Here is a 16,376-nt window from a genome sequence, read left to right as displayed (position 1 = left end):
ATGGAATTGCATCCCCAACCGTGTATACCATGGAACCCTCTTTGTTTATTCTTTAAAACCCATTTCATTTCCACGATTTCTTCCATGCCCAATCTCACGTTTCAACACCTGCAAAAACTCACAACTATGTTAAAAGAAAAATAGGGCTGCTGTAAAGAAAGGAAGCAAGACACAAAATAAAAATAAAAATAAAGTAATCTATACATAATTATGCAACTCGTTTTACCCTTGGGACACCCCTTTTAGTTATTCGTCTTTTCTAAAGACATGTGTCAGAGGCTGTTCCTGCATTTTTATATCTTATTGCCACAAATGAAACATATATATAAGGAACTTTTAATTTCCCAAAAGTTGTAATGCACGGTTTTATCAGTTCCTAATAGATCCTACAAAATGATTTCCTTTTATAATTTTCAATAAATCATATATATAAGGAACTTTTAATTTCCCAAAAGGGTCCTAAGTTAGTACCTTAGGGCCCTTGATTCTCAAATCGTTTGATCCAAGATGATCAAGGAAAGACGAAACAATCACTCTCGAGAATCGATCCAAGGCAGATCGATAACCTCGACCCTCAATTTTGATTCAATGGTCTAGAATTTTACAGTTTTTAAAAATAACTTTATAGATGAACGAGGGTAGTCGTTACACTTGTGTATAACCCCTTATACGTATGGTGTTGTTGGAAAGAGACATGCATGAAATCTTTGGTGTATAGGTCCATATAACTAGTGCTGTTAGAAAAGACATATATGAAACTTTTGGTGTATAACCCAATAGTATGTATATATATATGTGTGTGTGTGTGTGTGTACATATTCAACATCACGCCAGACTCATTTCGTGAGCAATGAAAATTATGGTTCACGCCTTGACACATGTATATTAGGTCCAAAAGAAGAAAAATATAGTCCTTGTGATTCCAAATACGATTTGAAGATGCCTAGGGGTCTTTTCTTTTCTCTTCTCTACTTCTCCTTCTTTTCCTTATTTTTCTCTCTCTTTCTACTGATGGTGTGTGAGATAGAGGGAGAGAGTTTTGGACGTTTTCCTTTTTGGTTTTTCCTTCTTAAAGGCCACTATTGCTGATTAGTGTTTACATAATTTATCTTTGTTAGTTTTGTAGTTGTTATCCTTTTCTTGTTTTTGAGTTTTTATTGGCTGATATCCTTGCAAAGCTATCTTCAGATCTTATCTATAATTAGGTGTTTTTTTTTAATTGATTTAATTACATCACAAATGGTAAGTGCGGCCCACCAAATGCACGATTTCCCCTCACTCCTTGAAAGCTAGCAGCTTTCTTTCCCCTGTTTTATCTCTATTATATCTTATCTAAAATTTCAGATTTAGAGAATAATAAACCAACCCTCTTTTGATATGGACACCCCCGCAATTCGTGTGCCAAAATGGCACACGTCTTTCTATGTAGGAGTCGTGCACTGTATAAAATTTGGGAAGAAATCTCTTCCTAAATTTTTGGGGTTTCCATATCTACCCTTTACTTTATGTACAAATACCTAACGTACCCCCTTTTATATTATTAAACGGAATTATTTCTTTTCACTATGATTTTGAAATAATAATACGCCCTTTAGTGGGCCCTACTTGTTTTAGTTTAGGTTTTTAAATAAAATTTTAAATTCCTTAATTAAGGTGGTTGTTACAGGATCGCATCTTGGGGACCCCTCAGACCAAGGGTTTTCTCGGTTAGATCATTTTTTTTAAATTAACGGAAGGATGTGGTGCGGTGTCTCGTAAATTTCGTATATGGTGCCCATCCATTCCCCCTTGAATTCAGGCATTCGTGTGGACTGTTGCACACGGATGGCATCAAAACCTGTGACTATCTCAAGAAACGGCGTCTCCAATTGGCCAGTCTGTGTGTCTTTATGTCGATGGGAGGAGGAAACGTTGGACAATCTTTTACTGCATTGCTCATTCGCTTACAATGTTCGGATGAGTATTTTCGATTCTTTGGAATGTCGTGGGTAACTCAAAAAAGCATTACTAATGAAATCCTGAACTGGAATGGGGCATTTCATGGACAATTGGGAGAGTCTTTATGGAAGTCCATCCCATGTGCTATTATCTGGAGTATCTGGGTGGAAAGAAATAATTGGATCTTCAACGATGTATCGCGGGGGTGGCAACATACTGTCCTTGAAGTGAAACTGGTCATTATCGCTTGGTGGAAAGCCAGGGGTGCCTTGCTGTATTCTACCGGCTCCACTGAGGAATTGGCGCTCAGTAATCTCCGAAGGACAGAGGCGGCAAATGATCACACCGCCATGGTGCCCACGCCCTAGGGTTGGTTCAAACTTAATTTTGATGGCAGTTCGTTCTGCAATCCGGGGAGCGCAGGTTTTGGGGGCGCTGTTCGCGATGCAAATGGCCTGGTTTTTATTCCAGACCTGCGGGGATCTGTGATCCTAATGAAGCGGAGGCCAGGGGTCTTTTTTTTGGACTGAAATGGTATGTCACACACAACTTCCCTTGATCGTAGAAGGAGATTCCTTCAATTCCATTGCTTGGGCCACGAATGAAAGTTGTGGATCGTGGAGAATGTACCGAATGCTTGATGAGATACGGGACGTAGCGCTCATTATCCAACCTCAGTTTGTCCACCTGAGGCGATCAGCAAATTCCTTGGCTGACGGTCTAGCCAAAAGTGGTGTTGATTTGCCATCTATTACTGCAACCACTTTGGATATTGGTGCATTTTAGCGCCATCTTATAATATACATGCTTTTGGGACACCTTGTCCCTATCCTGTACTTTGACACTTTGGTTATGGAATGATATTTTTACTTTTCCAAAAAAAAAATCCATTATAACTGCCCGTGTAGTGGCTGGCTGGTTGGGGATAGCCTGTCTGTGTAGCTTCTCTTTTCCCTTCCTCTTTATGTGCTCCCAAGCTGAATTTCATTAATAATATTTCTGTTGTCACTCAACAAAGAATAGTAGCATTTTTTTATTTCTTGGCTAGCAAACTCTCTGATTTCATGCTGTAATTGTGATCTGTTCTAACATTCTCTGCCCGGTTTTATCTTCGACATTATTCTGCTGTTAGTTACTGATATACTCCTGGATCTTTATTTTCGCATTCCACAATTTTCTTTCTATGGACTCTCCTTACCATCTTACTTGTCCCAGAATATTTCGCATGATTTTTTGTTCCATATTCTTTAATTTGGATGGCTCCAATTGTTTTCATAGCACTAACTAGAGTTTTTCTTGAATAGGTGAGCTCAATTGGTGTTACTGGTGCACGTGGATCTGTAAGCCAAAGAGTTCAATCTCTTTTGCAGGAAATTAAAGAGGTCTGTCCCCATCTTTGCCTAATCCTTTTCTGCATCAAATTTTTTACTGCCTTATGGAATCATTTAGCTTGTAAAGCTAACATGTTATTTTTGCTCATTTGGAGTCTCAACTGAATGGGTCTACACCATAAATTGACTTTGACAATGAAAATATTTTTTTTGGCCCCATGTTTTGTTTTTCCGTAATCACACATAAGCTAGAAATGCTTGATTTCAGACACCTACACATTGAGATTCGCTACTTTGTGGTTCTTTAGCCTCCGAGAGAGTTGGTTATACTGAGCACACATAAGATTTCCGGACTTGAACAAAAACAGTGTGCTGAATTGTGTATAGAAAATCTGTCCTAGCATGTATTGATAGCTACTGATGATTAAGGGCCTCTTGGGATAATGGGATGCCTCTAAAAATTTTTTGCCGTCTCATATGAAAATAGTTTTGAAGTTAAAGAGATTATTTGCAAATAATGGTTGCTAAAATTTTGGATGTGATTTAGTTTATAGCTTCCTAAGAGGTCTAAATGTTTCATTTGCAAATAAGATTAAGTTTAATTGTAACGACCTAGGTTTTTGGGCGCAGTTTTATTTTAAATCCCAAAATCCGAATCACTACCCCGAAAGGGAAAGAAGCTTGACTCACAACTATAAAATACTAAGTATATTTCTTTTTGAAAATTTTAAACTACTAACTACATCATGTCTAATAAAAACCACCACTAATATTATCATAAAACTAAAAGTCACATAACTGAAATTCTTGAATTAAATAGATCAACTACTACTTAGGGATATGAGAACCCGTCATTCCCAAGAACTCATCGAACTCTCCCCATCCTATGCTACTTTATTAGGTTTCTTCATTTGCAAAGGCTCCGTCCTCTTCACCTACAAAAGCTGTAGTAAACTGAATCAGAGCAAGCTCACTTAGCAGCTCACACAATAAAAGAACCAAAATGAGATTGCATTATAATAATATTTCTTATGAATAATGAACTGGCATGTCACGCCCCAAGCCACTCACAAACACATTAATTTATAATCACAAGGCTTAGGGGTGCGACATCGCCACATACCTGTAAAATTGCCTTCACAAGCATGCAAGGCTAGCAATAAACAAAACCATGCTCAACAAACTAAATCCAAATAACCATTCAACATCAAAGTAAATAAATCCATTACAATCCATATTTAATTTCTCTCATCCCAATGCTAAAGAAAAAAAAATAAATGAGTCTAAAGCTCTCTAATACTCACTAGTAACCTGATAAAGCAAATAATAAAATCTTCATATAATCCTCCCTCGCTGCTCCAACGTCAAGCTGGAATCACACCTCAGGATCTGAAATTTGTTAAATAAGGGTGAGCTAAACGCGCTCATGTGATGTAATGAGAAACTACACTAACAGATATGGCATCAAAGCAAAAGTAATCGAAATATGGTAAGGCATTCAATGATAACAGTAATTGGTAGTTTAATGAGCATCAATTTCAGAAATAAGGCATCATTCAATTTCAATATTCGATATGGGTGTCAAATTCTATAGGTCAGAGTTTCTTGAGACATCGATAATGCTATGTTTATTGATTCGATATCTGTCTATAGTCTACTATATGACAGTAATTACACTGGCCAGTGGTATCTAAGTGCCAAAGGTATTATGCATTCCCCCATTGGCTAAGGATCCAGAAATAAACTAGCATCTCAAGAAAAACCGATTCAATATTCAGAAGGTTAGGTATTCAATAGCACGTGATTCAAAAAGGTTCATAATGGGTGTACAATCTTAATCTGTAAGGTATCATGGTTTTCACATTCAATGAGGTGCGGTAATCAATAATTTGAATTGGTTTTCAAATAGTAAAGCATGTGAACAATAAAAATATTGCCAAAAAAGGTTTGGCATCCATCAGTATAATCCCTTATTATTGAAGCTCGAAATCCTTTTCACAGAGCACCTTGGTTACCAACAATCAATAGTATCAATATTCCCTATGAGTCCCATCATTAATATCAACCCTATAAGCATATATATCCTCCACTGACACAAGACACCCTTTGGTGCTCAATCAGAAAAGAATCGGTAAACCGTCCTAGGATTCTTTTTAGTATTTTAGAATTATCACTATTATAAAGTTTCCAAAGCTTCTTAAAACTATTTTTAACAGAAAGAACACGTTTCTGGCATGTCAATAGAGTACAAGAGCGTCGAGAACAGACAAGAAACGAAGAAGTTAGTTTTCACAAATTCCTGCGATCGGACGCCCGAACAGACCTTCGAACGCCTTTGAGATTTTCCAGCAAAAACCCCTCTCGGGTTCCTGTGTTCGGACGTCCGCTCAAAATCTTCGGATGCCCGAAGACACAGACTGGGTTTTTCTGCGATAATTCCATATTCGTGCCCTATTTTTCTAAAACTTCAACGGACAATAACTTTCTCGTTTTAGCTCCGATTTGCGCGTGGTCGGATCCGTTGGATTCATATCGACGAGAGGAATCCATCTAATCCAATTTCACGCTCGAAAATTCTCAGATATAATTACCAAAATTAATCTAAGCTTTTAGGGCATAAGTCCAAAACTCAATTCTTAGGGTTCTATACACGTTCTTAATCTGTTAGGGATCTATAGTTTCATCCCTTAGATTATCGTATATCATCCCGACATCTTAATATTATTTTTAATTCTTCGATTTCTTGTTTTAGTTTTCTTTAATTACACCTACGAATTATAAATGTGGGTTTAAATTCTTACCTCGATTCGTGTCTCCGATTTCTTGGCCTCAATCTTCGTCTCCTTCGATTCGCTTCTCTCTCTCTCTCTCTCTTCTATGGCTGCAGAAATGATTAGGGTTTGAGTTATATTCATGGTTTTAAATTTCAGCCGAAACGAAATATTTCGGTTTCGGCCGCGACCGAAACGAAATTTACATAAGTCATTTCTTTCCAAGATTTCGGCGAAATTTCACCGAAATTCCAAAATTTCTCCGAAATGTCACCAAAATTTCGATTGATATTTCATATTTAGCCTTTTTACAAAATTTCCACCGAAATGTTATAATTCCCACCGAAATTTATGAAATATTCACCGAAATAGCCAAAAATTCCACTGAAATCGCTGAAATTTACACCGAAATAGCCAAAAATTCGGTCAAAATAAAAAAAAAACGAAATCATAGTCATATTTTTACATGATTTCGGCCTAAATTTCGGCCCGTAACCGAAACATTTCGATTTCGGTGGTGACCGAAACCGAAATTTAAAACCTTGGTTATATTCTGTAGAACCCTAAAGGATGTATTTATAATTTTCTATTAAAAGTCCTAACCCTAATGGGTTTCCAAAAGACAAAAACACCCTCCCCTTTCAAAGGGGCACGAAATTTCAAGTAGGGGTATTTTGGGCTTCAAAATTTCGGATGTTCACATGGCATAGAAAAGACAATTAATAAATTAGCATGAAAACGAAAGTAACAGTATGAATGCATATGAAAGAAATATCACAAGTCATGGTATATATAAATATACCGCAATCCCAGTCATGGTATATATATAAATATACCACAATCCAAGTCATGATATATATATATATATATATATATATATATATATATATATATATATATACCGCAATTCAAGTCATCGTATGTATAAATATACGGCAGCAATGTCCTGGTATATAGAAACCACAAATCCAAGTTCTTGTATATATAAATATACAGCATCAATGTCCTGGTATATAGAATATACCGCAAATCCAAGTGTCGCAAAGTAATTATTTCCAACAGTTATTTACTAGTTCTAATATATAAACAAGGGGAGGCAAAAACATCATTATAGGAAACACGATTAAAATACCAAAATCATTCTTATACCAAAATCATCGAAACCATTTTTATATGAGTCAACTATCACTTGCCTTAGTATTTTGAGAGTAAGATGAAGTGAAAGGCTTCTACTTATCAATCCCAAAGTGAACCTGTAAAGATTGCATATCAAGGGTGTCATTCAAATTGTTCAAGTGCTAATGATTTCTCTCTAAACTGATTTATTCGTCTCAACCTATTAGTTTTCACTCGTAAAATTTATCTCCCAGCTACTTCTTGTATAAACCTATGTATAACCTATTATACTAAAAAGTCACCTTTTGTAACTATATAGTATTTATTGTTTTTCCTAATAAAGACTCACCAAAGCTTTAAAATATAAATTTCTAAGTGCTGATTTTTTAAAGACCATACACAAAAATCCACGCATGGTGTATTTCTCATAAAAATAGTCATAATTTAACTTTTTTATTACATATAGTTAGGGTCTTCACATCTTACATAATTTATATACTATATATAACACATATAAGTGCCGCTTTTTGTGAAAGATTAATGTTAAAGAATCAAAACTTCACCAAAGAGGACTGTTTTTATAAAAATAGTTGATTTATAAGTCGAAACACACTTACAAGTGATGTTTTCTCATGAAAGCATTGCCCTCTTATGATAATCATACATGTAAGGGGCTGTTTTTGTTAAAAACAGTTGATATATTGTTTAAAAAACGTACACATAATGCTGATTTTCCCACAAAACAGTTGATACATGATATTTATTCAACTTATATAAATCTGATTTTCAAAAACAATCCTTATAATTAGTATCTAACCTTTTTAGGTGCTGATTTTTGGTGAAAATCAGCCCGTTAAGGCTTTTATAACATACGTACCATATATTTCATGAAAAACATCACGTATAAATTATATAACAAATATATGAAGGATTCCTTACAAAACAGCCCACACATCTCACTGTTGTGTGCTGATTTTATTGAAAAACAGTGATAAAACCCTATGAAAATCACACGCATGGCCTTTAGCTTTCAAAAACAATCCCTTAAAAATTTTAGATTACTCCAAACAATGTTTTACGTATGGAAAATATGATATCTATATAGGTTTAGATCAAATAACTTAAAAGGAAAACCAAAGACAAGATTTTTTATTGAAAAGAAAGCCAACAAATCAAGAAAACATAACTAGAAACCCTAATTAGAATAAGTCACGAACAAACAAAAGCAAACACACCCAATTAGAACAAGAAATACGAAAGACAGGTTTTTCGAGCATTTACTCGAAAGCGAAAATCGACTCGAAGATTAAACCCTTTCTTCTTTTCTTCTTCTCCTTTTCTCTCTTTTCTCTATTTTTTTTTCTTTTTTTTCTTTCTTTCTTCTTCTCTTCCTCTCGGTTTCTCACTGCTATGGGTGTGCACACAGTGTGCAAAAGCACACAAATTGGCTTTTTAATAGCCAATGAGTTTTGTGTTTGAAGTGTGTTTCCCAATTAGATTCAATATTAAAAGTTAGTTTCCTAATATAACTCTTTCACAATTAGCAAGAGTCCAAGTTATTTAAGTCTCTTTAAATTCCCGTCTTTTATTTAACTGAAACAAAAGAGGAAATTCAAATTGAGTCAACATGTGGCCCACTTACTATTTATAGTAACAATGGATGTACTATTTCCAGTAAAAACAAACTTACTATTTATAGTAAGTGCGAATCTGACGGTCCAAACGGCTCCAAATCGAAGATCTAGACCGTTGATCTTTGATCGAAGGATCTATGACTAAGATATAATTAAAATTGTTAACTTTTCCGACACTTGTTGGTGCCGGGTATTACAAATAATTATATTTGCAATTAAAGGCCAATTTTGTGGCATCTAAAGGGACCCTAAATAATAATGACTAAGGTATAATTAAAATTGTTAACTTTTCCGACACTTGGTGGTGCCGGGTATTACAAATAATTATATTTGCAATTAAAGGCCAATTTTGCGGCATCTAAAGGGACCCTAAATAATAATGTAATCAAGGATTTTTCTTGTCTTTGCAAAATATAAATGCCAGATATTGTTCCTTACACTTTGCAGGCGACAACAAAACCCGTGGCAGTGGGCTTTGGCATATCAAAACCAGAACATGTGAAACAGGTTAGTCACAATATGAAACCTTCTCTCAATCCTTCAATTACTACACTTCGTCTGCATTCGTCAACCTTTCAAATTTTTACCATCAATTGCTCAGCATCTATATATAATTTTTTTTTGAAATGGAGCATCTATATATAATATACACTAAACATATTCCTTTCTTTTATTATTCATTTTCTTTCTATGGGAAATTTTTATTGGAAAACTTTTTCCATAGAAAAATTTTGCTGGAATTTTTCCTACAGTACACCTCATGCATAGCATGGGTGGGGCCCATCATTGTACTACACATGTTTTGATAAGGTGAGGCCGGTCATCATTTTACACCCATTATACACCAAGTTTTGATATAGGGCATGCCATCATTGTACTACACATGTTTTGATAAGGTGAGGCCGGTCATCATTTTACACCCATCTATAATAGCATGGGTGGGCCCCACATTTTACACCCATGAGTGGGTCCATTATGTCCACCCACATCCATGCATAGAGTGGACCGACCATTCTACACCGTGTTATTATAGCGACACCGTGTTATTATAGCGTGGGTCCCACTAACTCCACACAAACCCATGCATCAGGTGGGCCCCACCATTTTACTTCTTGTTTTGATTGAGTGGGTCCCACTAGCCCATGCATCGTGGGCTCACCATTTTACACCTCATCCTTTGATGCAGTGGGGCCATCATCTCCACCATGCATAGCATGGTCCGAGAATGCTAGTTATTTATATAATCTGCTTTGAATCATACAGGTAGCAGAGTGGGGAGCTGATGGGGTGATTGTTGGTAGTGCTATTGTGAAGCTGTTGGGTGAAGCGAAATCTCCTGAGGAAGGATTGAAGGAACTCGAAACCTTCACCAGGTCCCTAAAGGCTGTACTTCTTTGACAAAAATTTTTGTAGGATTCTAGTAACTCTTGTTTTGTCATGTCCCTTTTCTAGTTTGTCCTCTTGACATTTATCTATATTTTATGTAGCAGTAACATGTTTATTAATAAAGAAAAAGACGGTACATTAGGGGAGAGCTTTACACCCTCGTTTTGTAAGGGTGTTGGTGTGTCAGTTTTGTAAGGGTGTTGGTGTGCCAAAGACCGCACCAAGGACTGCTGCTCTCCCACTTGGCTAGGGTGCAACTTGGGTCGGGCCCGAACCTGATGGGTTCAACCCAACTTTGGCTAGGGTTGGGTTGGGGAAAGCCAAGCTGATTTAATTTCAGGTTGGGCTAGGGTTGAGGCCTTGCGCACCCGACCCGATTTTATAGTGATTTTTAAAATCTTTGGGCTATGTTTTGTTTTGTTTTGTTTTTTTACTTCTGTTTATGCCATAGGTAACTTGAACCCAAACCAACTCAACCAACCTAATATGGAGAAAACAGGTTAGACAGGTCGGATTAGGGCTATCTCAGGTTTTGGTTGGACTAGGGTGGGTATCAGCCTGGCCCAAGTTGTACTCATGCCTTTGGCCCAACTAGGGCTATTCTTTGAATCCTCCACACACCCAAAGGTTTCTGGTCAGCTTTTATTGGAGTAGCCGTATTCCTTTAGGAAGCTTTTTGGTCTCCATTTTGTTTTGAATCTGCAATATTAATTGGACGTGAATAGACCAGCAAAATTCACTTTTACAATTGAGGGGGAAGTCTTCCATCTTGCCACTTTCTTATCCTTCAATTGTCTTTCTTTAATCTCCAATGATTTTATTCCAACATCTAAGGAAGTTTTGACAGGTATGTTTGGTTGCGCAAAACCCAGGGAGGCGTAGGGATTTTGCTTGGCATTCGGTTGCCACCTCAACAATATTTCTTGTTTTGTTGCCAATATGGCATTGACCACCGTGGAGGCTCCCTGGGATGTGTCTGAGTAATTATTGCATGTAGCATTCTTGCCCCTTGTAACATCCAAGCCAAAATCCACAAGAGGGTGGAATTTTGCTTGACTAGGAATGGTGCTCTCTCTTGAAATTTTTAGGAATGGTGATCTCTCTCTCTCTCTCTCTCTCTCTCTCTCTCTCTCATCCCCACTGATTCCCCTACTCTTCCAGTCCCAAGTCTATTGTCGTGCAGTCAAACACTACTTACAACTATTCTCCTATGTAATTTCAGGCAAATCCAATGGTTGTTTCTCGTAATCCTTAGAATGAGTTTCCTGAAAGGTTACTCTTTTTCAAAAATCCTTTTTACTCCTACCAATAAAAAGAACCAAATGATAGCAAAGGGTACCATTTGCTATGACACCCTACTTTGTCTGAACCATGTTTGAAAAGGACATTGTCATCTGCATTATCAAGGCATTTGCCACTTTTTACGGTTAATAAGTGCTATCAAATTATTATTATTATTTTTTTTTGATCGGTAAGCTGGGATCGAACCTGCTATCAAATTCTATTGTACACAAACTAATGAAAAAGTAAAAATAAAAGCAAACCAAAAGATGAACACCGAGAATTTCGGTAGTTCAACGAAGAAGCTTACATTCACAAACAAGAATACGATCTTCCACTATGAGAAAACAAAATACAAGAATTACAATGGATTTAAGGGTGTCAATTTTGGCTCGGGCTCGGAAGCTCGCTCGAGCTTGGCTCGGTAAAAGCTCGGCTCAAATCCTTAATGAGCCGGCTGGCTAGGCTCATTAAGCTTAACAAGCCGAGCCCGAGCTAGGCCAGGCTTGGCTCGTTAAGGATTTAATATATTATATATTAATATATATACTAAAAGTGTTGTCCAGGGAGTGAAAGGGGGAGGCAAAATATGTCACTTTTTTTTTGGAACCCCATTTGTTACTTGGACCCCCCCCCCCCCCCCTCCCCCCCGCGCGCGTGGTGTAGTCAAATTACACTAGGTAGGGCTGTCCAGAAAAGATGAGGGGTGTGAATATATCATTGCCTTAATATATCCCGAGCTCGGTAAGGCTCGCAAGCCTGACTGAGCCGAGCTTTTGAGCTTAACGAGCCGAGCCGAGCCTGGCCAAGCTCGGCTCGGCTCGTTTACACCCCAAAATGGATTATAGCCATAACCCACAAACTGCAACCCTTCTCTGGTCCTCTCAACGAAGACTGTACAGAAGAGCTGCCCGAGAAAAACCTGAGAGGAAACTTTGTATCTCTCTCTTCATCTCTCTCCCTCTCACCTCACACATGGGGGGGAAACTCCTATACCCACTTCACTTAATCATAGGTCTTTAGAAAACAATTAAATATCATAAGTTTTACTAATACTAAAAAGGTTTCTTTCCGATGTTAGCTTCCCACAAAAGACAAACGACTACATATTTGATTACATGAGTTGTTCGTGCAACGGCATCAGCAGAGTCCTAAAGCATGTGTTGTACCCCCCAACCAATGCATTTGTTCTGATCTCAACTCCATTTGTAACACCTGTAATTGCGTCTCAATCTTCTCTAACAAGAGTTGAATTTGTCTGTTGTTGGTTGAATTTCCTCTGACAAGAAACTATTATCACTATCACAGCGTATGGAGAAAATACTTGGAAGGTTTAATCAATATGATTGTAAACTCGTGAGTACACCCTTTGAATCAAATATATATAAGCTATGTAAAACAAGAGGGATGTTGTGAATCAACTGAAAGAGTATATATTTATATATAGCTTAATATATCTGATGAATTGCACATTACCTGGTGTAGCATACAATGCATGCATGTTGAGTAGCTACACTTATAATTCTGGAAATGTTCACTAAGAAGCATTAGTGGGAAGGTAGGTTGAGATTCCTTAGGTGTCACGCCCCCAACAGAGGCCCGGCCTTGGGCACGTAACAGACGACTATGTCCCAACCCATAGTCATGCAAGTCATCTCAGCAGATCCTGCAATATACAGAGCATATCCAAAGAAAAACTGTTATAAAAATTGATGTGCAAATCTGTAATTTAGGATGAGATAATACCTTATACGAAATTAATCTGGTAACTCCAAAAGCAGATTTCAACAGTAACACTTTTCTGCAATAATAAACTGTAAAGGAAGAACAAATCGTTAGATCACTTATTGAGTTGAGGCACGAAGAATCTTCGCTGTCCTTAAGGCAAATCTCGCCCCCACTATGACGAATCAACGGTGCAGATGGGCGTCACGGCGTATGCCTCGAGGATACAACAACTCTCGCTCCAGGGGTGTGCACTCACGCAGCCCGGATGCCTAACAACTTGCTTATATGTGCCAAAAGCCTTGATCAGAAAGGTTGGGGAAAACCAGAAGGAAAACCACAGAGAAGATAGCAGAAGAAGAATCCGTTCTGTATGTCTTTCTATCTCTGTAAAACCGTTTTTTTATAGAAAAATAAGAGATACGTTGGGATGAAACGTCGCACTCTTTTAGTGCGTGAGAGACGTTTCCCAAACGGTCACAAAAGCACGATTTAAGGAATCTCAAACGGTAAAAAGTATTAATTAATGATTAAAGAAAAAGAAAGGAAATAAAATAAAATAAAAAGGCTTTGGGCCCACGCGCGCGGCCGGCCGAGCCGTGCCAGGCCGGGCGGCGCGCGTGTGTGGTAATACCAAAAGCCCACCGGACCCAAGTGGGTGATCCGTGCGCGTAGGATTCTCATGACCTCTTTCTCATTCACAAGACTAAGAGAGTGAAAGTATATATATGGCCACTCTCACCCTCTCACACTTCCCATCTAGGACTAAAGTTTTCTCATGGCTTTAGTCCTTTTTGGAGGGAAGCTCTAACTTTGAGTGAGAAGCCCTAAAGCAAAAAGCAAAGCCAATGTAAAAGACTAAAAACACCCCTTTGTAAGATTGAATTACAAAAAGACTTTTGCATAAAAAGTCAACAAAAACAACTCATAAATATAACTGGATAACTATCATAAATAAATGTACAACTGCGGAAGCTAATTTAAATATCCCACCTCGACTACATTGAATGGTACAACAGTTCAACTGGCGAAGGTCTGACCATGTCTCTATATAACTATGACATAATTGTATCATCCTCTCACCTATTCCAGTGAAATAGATAGGTTCTATATAACAGGTAAATCATAAACAAGTGCATCATATCATGAACTTGAGAATAGCATATGCACAATGCAATTCAATTCTACTGGCATCTTTTGCAACTACTTCCCAACTGGCTTATAAAACTGGTTATTGCATCACTGGTATAGTTAACTAACTGGAATCACATACTGGTCAACTGTGACTGTAACTTTAATTGGCATAACATGGTGGTAACTGTAGATGGCGTAGTGAGACTAGCCTGCTAGTCTACATAGTTAAGGAACCTGCCCACAAATCTGCAGGAAGCCGAATCCCACTATACTCGTAGAAATTCTCATCCTTGAGGGTACTGCGAGGGATCATGTTCTCAAAGGTACTGCGCGAACAAATAACTGTGGCTCGAACCGAGACCCTTCGTAGGATAGTGAAAGTTTTACCTTTGCTATAACAATGCACCTGGATCCAAACTTGCCCCAAAAGGTACTACAACTGTTGCATCATACTCGGACAAAACTATGCCCCAATGCACATCTGGGACTAAACGAAGTCATACTATAACTAGTGTACTGTATTTGTTGTACTGTAATAATATATTTGGTACATAACTGACACAACAACTAGTGCATAGCTGGCACAAATAACTGGCATCATGAAACTGGCGAAATGGTCCTACTTAGTCAAGGTCCGCAAAAAATGCAGTAAGCCAAGTCCCCACTAAACCTGGGAGCAACCTAATCCTCACTAACCTGTGAGCGATTGCATTCCTACAATACCTGTGGAAAATAATTGTTTGCAATCCTGCGATAAATCTCGTCCTCACAGTACCTGTGAGAGACCTCAAGTTGTGGCTCGTGCCAAGACACCATGTAGACCAAGAAAAATCTTGATGCAACTGTGATGATTCAACCATGGTTTTAAATTTCGGTGGGGACCGAAATCGAAATTTTCCGAAATTTCATTTTTCGCCATTTACCAAATTTCGGACGGAAATTTCGGATTTCGGTCTGAAATTTTGGTAATTTTGGTCTGAAATTTCGTTTAAATGCCATTATTTGTTTATTTTTAAAAAAGTGTTACAAAATTTCGGAATTTCGGTCCGGAATTTCGAAAATTCGATCTGGAATTTCGAAAATTCGATCTGGAATTTCGAACCAAATTACCAAATTTCGGATTTTGCCGAAATTTTGGTTTTCGGTGGGGTCCGAAGCCGTTACCGAAACCGAAATTTTAAACCATGGATTAAACAGGATCCAAAATTGGCACAAAGGCCATATTGTTTTTATTTGACCTCGACATCCCCATGTCTCACTGTATATCTTTGACTAAACTAATTCAATACTGGCTGAATCTTACAAACGGGAAATTTCTCAATTTGAAAATACTTAATAAGACTGGTAGACCAAACTATAGGTCATGATGAAAGGTAATTCAACCATGATAGAATCTGTGTAATCCAAAACGTTACTGGTTAAATCAAGATAGTCATATCACATGTGCAACTCTCATAAATTTGGACAATCTCCCTATGCCACCGTGTATCTGTGACTATCCCAAGTCAATACTAGCATATCCATGCATATCTATTGATTCTACTATAAGAAATAGTTTACAAAATACTGGAAGACTAAGCTACGTGTCATGGTTAACTGTTCGACATACTCAATCTGTATGTTTGTAAGCCTAACACATAACTGTTCCATCAAATACTCTTTAGCTCATGCACATCATTGCATAACATCATCAATTGGATGAAATTAACTGATAAGTGTAATCCAACACATAACTAATCATTAAGGTGACCTTAGCACATGGACAGCTTCCATAGATATCACATGTCAGATGAAATAACTAAAAAAAGAAAAAGTCTACTCACAGTACGGTAATCCCGAAGTTTCGTCACACAGAATGTCTTCACCAAAGTTTTCCAACTTCTCAAGAAAGTCACCTAGGCTCTGTTTGCTTGCAAAAAGTAGGGATGACGGCTGAGCATTTCTGGGAATATGAAATACCAAATGTTGTTTGGTTGTCATTTTTTAGCTCAAATCCCATTGGACTTCTAGACATGAAAGAGACATAATTATTAGCTTTTGGCTTAGGTGGCGCCTATGTG

The 16,376-nt window shown here is 37.6% G+C and overlaps 1 protein-coding gene across 1 annotated transcript in view; it reads left to right on the top strand.

Moving 5' to 3' along the window:
- Positions 1-10,324, top strand: part of LOC143887135 (tryptophan synthase alpha chain-like) — a 69,255-nt gene extending 58,931 nt beyond the window's left edge. The window contains exons 7-9 of the mRNA XM_077391240.1: positions 3,243-3,320; positions 9,238-9,297; positions 10,054-10,324. Of these exons, the coding sequence (XP_077247355.1) occupies positions 3,243-3,320; positions 9,238-9,297; positions 10,054-10,188 (273 nt within the window). The 3' untranslated portion in view covers positions 10,189-10,324. The remainder of the gene's footprint in view (positions 1-3,242; positions 3,321-9,237; positions 9,298-10,053) is intronic.
- The last annotated feature ends 6,052 nt before the right edge of the window (positions 10,325-16,376 follow it).

The sequence above is a fragment of the Tasmannia lanceolata genome, unplaced genomic scaffold (genome assembly GCF_043159265.1).
Source record: "Tasmannia lanceolata isolate RefF3 unplaced genomic scaffold, GAP_Taslan_0.1 ptg000012l, whole genome shotgun sequence".
Classification (NCBI taxonomy): domain Eukaryota; kingdom Viridiplantae; phylum Streptophyta; class Magnoliopsida; order Canellales; family Winteraceae; genus Tasmannia; species Tasmannia lanceolata.
This window is presented reverse-complemented; position numbering and strand designations above follow the sequence as displayed.